General features: G+C 35.3%; 1 protein-coding gene across 2 annotated transcripts in view; it reads left to right on the forward strand.

The window, feature by feature from the left end:
• Positions 1-4,981, forward strand: part of ADAMTS6 (ADAM metallopeptidase with thrombospondin type 1 motif 6) — a 177,107-nt gene extending 172,126 nt beyond the window's left edge. For both annotated transcript variants that reach the window (XM_042449962.1, XM_042449963.1), the window contains exon 25: positions 1,818-4,981. In XM_042449962.1, coding sequence (XP_042305896.1) covers positions 1,818-1,927 — 110 coding nt within the window. In that variant the 3' untranslated portion in view covers positions 1,928-4,981. The remainder of the gene's footprint in view (positions 1-1,817) is intronic.
• Positions 4,982-6,000: the final 1,019 nt, after the last annotated feature.

Raw genomic sequence — 6,000 nt, forward strand, 5'->3', positions numbered from 1 at the left:
ATATCCTTTTCATCTTTTCTGATACAGGCATCGTTTTCTTTTTATGATTTGCCCTTTAAAGCATTTTAGGAGGTAAAAACAATATATGACATTTATTATTATTATTATTATTATTATTATTATTATTATTATTCCACTTTTCCCCCAAAATTGAGACTCAAAGTGGCTCACAATTTAAAAGAATGTTACAATTAAAACATACAATTAGGTGAGTGTTAAAATTAAACTAGTACAATATTAAAACAAATAATACAATAAAAGAATAAAGTATAAGTAAAAAGAAAAAAGCTCTTAAAAATAGTCCCATTAAACCAATACAGCACTCTTTCTGGTTTTTTTCTTTCTGTTTCAAAAGCCTGTCTGAATAAAAGAAAAACCTTTAGCCTGTCAGTGGAAGAACTACAAGGAAGGAGTCATTCTAGTCTCCCTAGGAAGGGAGTTCCAGAGTCTAGGGGCAGCCATAGAGAAAGCCCTCTATCATATCCCTACCATCTGTGCTTGGGATTATTATTTTATTATTATTAGTCTTTATTTATATAGATTTGCACAGCGCTGTACATAAAAACAATAAATATAAAAGAGTAAACCTGCCTATGGCGTACAGTCGAAGAGGGATGGTGGTGGGGCTGAAAAAAGGGCTTCTTCTGATGATTTCAGAACCTGGGCCAGCTCATACAGGGAGATATGATCTGCTACACAGCCTGGACCTGAGCCACGTGGGGCTTTAAAGATCATAAACAGCATTTTGAATTGTGCCCGGAAACAAACTTCATATGGTCCACACAGAAGCATTGCATTAGAAGGACACTTTGATCAGATCCTATAAGAACGGGAGTAGACAATGTCTTTGGCTTTATTGGAAACATACTTATCAGTCTGAGAATATTTCCTATGAATAAATGCTAATTCCTGGAAGGTGGACTGCTTCAGAATAGATGTTGCCATAACTATCTACCCACAAATCAGGACAAGCAAAAGGCCATGCAGTATATTCTCTTGGATCACTTTGAACCCATTTCCTTTGAATTTCCACCACTGATTTTAACTGGGGTTAAGGGATGTGTGTGCAAATATTGTCAGGAATTCATGATCACAGTTATGAATGTGCTACTTAGAGTTATCTAATAATAACTGATGCATGTTCATGATCCCTACATATTCAATAGTGTGGGAAACACATTAGAGACTGTTGAAGATCCCAAATGAAGTAGTATCTTTTCTTACCATACTAATGTGTTGATACCAATGTGTTGGTATCAGAGAGCCATATTGAATCCTGTGCAGAGAGACAGATGAGACAGAAAATAAATAAATAAACAAACATGCAACCAGCTAAGCACTGAACTTGCATAAATGTTCTTAGTAATCCTGATTATTTTAAGAGTTGCTGACAGCTTCAGTGATGTTTTAGTTCAAAGAGCAGCTATAGGGTGATGGATGGATTCCAAACATAGTATTAAACATCACAACATTTGGGATATTTCCTTGATGAGAATCAAATAGCTCCTTTAAGAAAAGTAGAAGAACCATCTGTGACACCCCCCCCCAAAAAAAAACCATAATCCACACACAACTCATTGTTGTTGTTTTACCCATTTTAAGTGATGCTATCCCTAGAGAATATTACAGCTATGCCTGGAAATAGCCATTGGTTGAGATCTGTATGCAGTTTCTGAATTTTTAAATTGTTCTGAATGTAGTAACTACGCTGTGCCATTAGAATGAGAAGTTCATACAGAGGACAGAAGGACTTATTTGGTTTTGTTCCTTTTTTTAAAAAATATGTAATTATTTTGGCTTGTTTATGCCTCCAATAGAATGCAAAGATGTGAATAAAGTGGCCTATTGCCCACTGGTGCTGAAGTTCAAATTCTGCAGTCGAGCATACTTCAGACAGATGTGCTGCAAGACCTGCCAAGGACATTGACCCACAGAAACTGAAAGTGCCTTGTTATTTTCATTGTGGAAATGTGTCCATCAGAGTTTGCTGCAAGTGCAACCAGACGTATGTCCTTGTAAATGCATCACCCTGTGGAAAATGTAACCACTGGTCAGCCCCAGCTGACAGAATTTCATTATTTTAACTTCTGTGAAGTGGGATTTATTCATCCAAAGTGCTGGACACACTATAAGGAGGGCATGTCAAAATGGAAAAATACAAACAGTGCGTACAGAGTAACTTATGGTGGAACATATGTGTACTTTTGACTAAATCCACTAGTCTGTTTACCTCTTTGGACCATTAAGATAATTTTTATAATGGACTTAGCAATGACACTGAATCCATTTGTATTTAATATTGTTTAAAATGTAGCTGTTATGGTTTGGTCAACTACAAAAGTAAAGAATTTTTAAAATCTTGTCATAGCTTATAATTAATAACTATTTTATCTTACTACATAGCACCACAACTTAACTTAAAGAAGTGGGCTTGGGAATATTATTTTAGAATGAATATAAATCAGAAGTAAAAGAAATGTATTTTCCTTTGTTCATCTAATTCTCTGAAGAATAATCCATATTTCCTGAAGACTGCTGTGAGCCATATCTAAAGCTAAACTGAACAAGAACATTAAGAAACATAAAGTTAAGAGATGCAACAGTTTTTCCCGGGATGCATCAAATAATAAACACATACTGCAGGTTTACAGCCATATTTCCATTTAATCATCACACCCAGATTTCCGCTAAAAAGGGAATATATCCATACATTGGAAGAGTTATACACCAATTGTGAAGATATTTCATAATATTTTACTGCCTACGTAACATTTCAGTTAGAGAGGATACCCATTTTTCAGATGTTTAACTGGTTTTTAACTACCAGCAATAAACTGTGTAGTGGGTCTTCTAACTTGTGCTGAAAGGTGCAGTGAATTTTTCCATTTTTCCTTCACTGAAACAATAGGGGAGCACTGATTTATGAGAGACTATGGAGAAGAGTGAATATGGTTGCATCTGGTTTTGGAGATTCCTATAAAATAAACAACCAAAGAGTACCTAACTTATGGGAAACTTTCAAGTTAAAGTACCATAGTTTTTATATTCACAGTTTCAATTTATTAATATGCTGACTTGTATTAAATGTGAAGCCAAGCTCCTTGGGTAAAATAGATTCCAGAATCCAGTGTGAGCTAATGCTAATGGCCATACTTCTCCCCCATTCCCTGCTTTGTCAGTGACACAACAAAGAGATAAGGAAAGTGGGTACTTGTTTATATTATTATATTGTACTTGAACACTTGCAGTTTGTAGCAGGTACTTGATGAATGTGCTTTTGTGTCCAACTTGCCTCCTTTGTTGTAGTGCAATTGAGATGATGTGAACACCACCACCTTGTATTAACACTAAAAGTCAAATGGCACTTTTATAAAAAAAAAATAATACTCTTAATGAGACAAGCTTTTATAACATGTATATGATATCTAAATGTGTCAGTATATTTAACAAATTGCAGTAAGCCAAATGTGTTGAACAATATTAACTAATGTGAATTAACAGGAAAAACAGAGAGAGAGAGAGAGAGAGAGAGAGAGAGAGAGAGATGGGGGGAGAGAGCGTGTGTGTGTTGTACTATGCAGGAAAAAATACTGACAATCCATCAGTAGGGTTTTCTCTAGCCCATTCATTCATAACCATCAGATTCCTGTCACATTCTACCTCTTGACAGAATGTTTCACTTCCATTATACTTATGAGCAGAAGAATTCACTTCTGGCCAATTTGTTTACTTGGAGCCATTTACTGCTCAATTGCAACAAACAGAGGTCACTGAAATGGAAGTTTAGAAATATACATTTTGTGAATTCACATGTAAGTGTGAGGGCAGTGTAGCCATTGAGTGAATGTCATTTACACATCAGTCTTTTAGAGTGCAATCCTATACATATCTACTCAAAGGAAAGTCCCAATGAGTTCAGTGGTGCTTATTCCCTTGTAAGTGGTATAGGATTGTAGCCTTTAGGAAATATCTTGGTGCTAACATGCCTTGGCTAACTAAAAAATAATAATAAAAGGGATAGGTATTGCATGGGCATTTTCCAGGCAAGACATTACAATCTATAATACTTTGGTTTGCTCTGAGACATGAATATTTATTAGTTAATGTATCTTTTGAATTAAGAAAAAGTGATGGGATTTATTGAAACAAAACTTCTTTTACCTCACACAACATCGACATTGCAAAGAGTGTTTCCACAAACACATTTTGCTCTTTCATTGGTGCTAGAAGACCAGAGAGTCCAATGTTTACTCTGCAGCACAGAAGAGCACTGAGTTTAGAATTTAAGAAGCTCCCTGGAGTAATGTTGACGTACATTGCTGAAGGGAATGATACACAGAATGTATTGGGATTACAAATGGGCTGACTAGTCGACCTAAATAAAAACATGAATAAAAGAGGTAAATCATTGGTTTTCACAGCACAGGACATTGCTGCTACACTATAGCCATCTATATAATCTAAGCTAAAAATATTAATATTATATTCCTAAATAATGGCAATAAAACCATTTGTATAGGCCTTACAAAGATGAGAACCCTAGAAATTCAATGGTGGGATACTAAATTTACAAATAATTACTGATATTTCCATTGGGCAATGCCACTTTCTATAAGGCCTAAAGCTCAAACTATCTAAATATACACACCTAAAAACTACCCATTTTAGAGGGATCTTTATTAATGGTATGGATGTCACATAAATTTCCTTAACAGTACAAAATGGAAAAAAACATGCTATTATTGTGATTAGTTGCTTCTTATTTTATGCGCAGTATTAATGTGGTACACTGTTACATTGTTATTATTTTTATTTGCTTTTGTAAATTATATGCTAATTTATTTCCTTGTTTCCTAACACCTGTTCTTACATGTCATGCATTCTGCTGCTTGTAACATTTGAGGCAGTAAAATTCCACACCAGGCACAGATTTGTTTTTAATATAGATAATTTAGTAAAATAAAAATGCAACTTTGAAGAATGAGCCTTGTGGTAACAATCTGTTCACTGACATCCCTGTGTCAGAATTTTGCAAGCACAAATATTTATATCACAGAAAGCAATTCTGAAAGTATATTTACTTTTTAGTCAGACACCACATCAAATCATGTCTGTGCTCTCTCAGTCTTGTCCTTGGCTGTTGTGGAAAAGCCATGAGATACACCTCACCAAGTACCAATGCTGTGAGTCCCTTGTTCATTTTATTAAGGCCCCAGTGGAGATTGCAAGGAAATACAATTTCATGTTAACAGCATTTGTCAGGATGCAACCATTATATTTTTCAGTGATGCATTTTTGCCTCAGCATGAAAAATTTATACTACTACTGCCCTGGAACTGCTAGGTAGAAATGGCAGACTAGGATATTGCTGGAAATATGGAGCATGTGGTAAAACATTTGTGTACTTTCCAATTACCTCATATACAGAACCTGGAAATGTTAATTTTTAAGACTCCAACTACTACTGGGGAGTTCTGGGAAATGTATTCCATAAAACTAACCTTCTGCGCTCTACCCAGATGTATCTGCTCTGATATGTAATGGAGGGGGGGAATGATATTAAGTTTTCTGGTCAAATATTAAAGAGAAGGGAGAAAAAACTACTGGTACTATTTAATCCAATATTGTACATTTCTGCAACATTAGTATTTCCCCTTTATGTCTGCTTTTCATTAAATCCCCTACTGCTACAGATATTTCTTTTCCGCTGCCTGATCGTCCTTCATATTATTAATGAACAAACATAACACTAACATGTGCAGAGTGAATCAATGTTATGTCTCCTCACTCCAATGTGTCTCACTACCAGGTCCCTGCACCTTTAGATTATTAAAACCGAAGGTAGTCAGTCCTAATGATTACACTTGTCTGTCTTTTTCAAGACAGGTTGTCCTCAGTGTATTATGATTGTAAGTTATGAAAGTAAGCTTCACTGAACACAAAAGGGACATTTCTTTGTTAAGCTTGCATTGGAATGTCTTGTGTGGATATGAATTATAC

This window comes from Sceloporus undulatus, chromosome 2 (genome assembly GCF_019175285.1).
Source record: "Sceloporus undulatus isolate JIND9_A2432 ecotype Alabama chromosome 2, SceUnd_v1.1, whole genome shotgun sequence".
NCBI lineage: Eukaryota > Metazoa > Chordata > Lepidosauria > Squamata > Phrynosomatidae > Sceloporus > Sceloporus undulatus.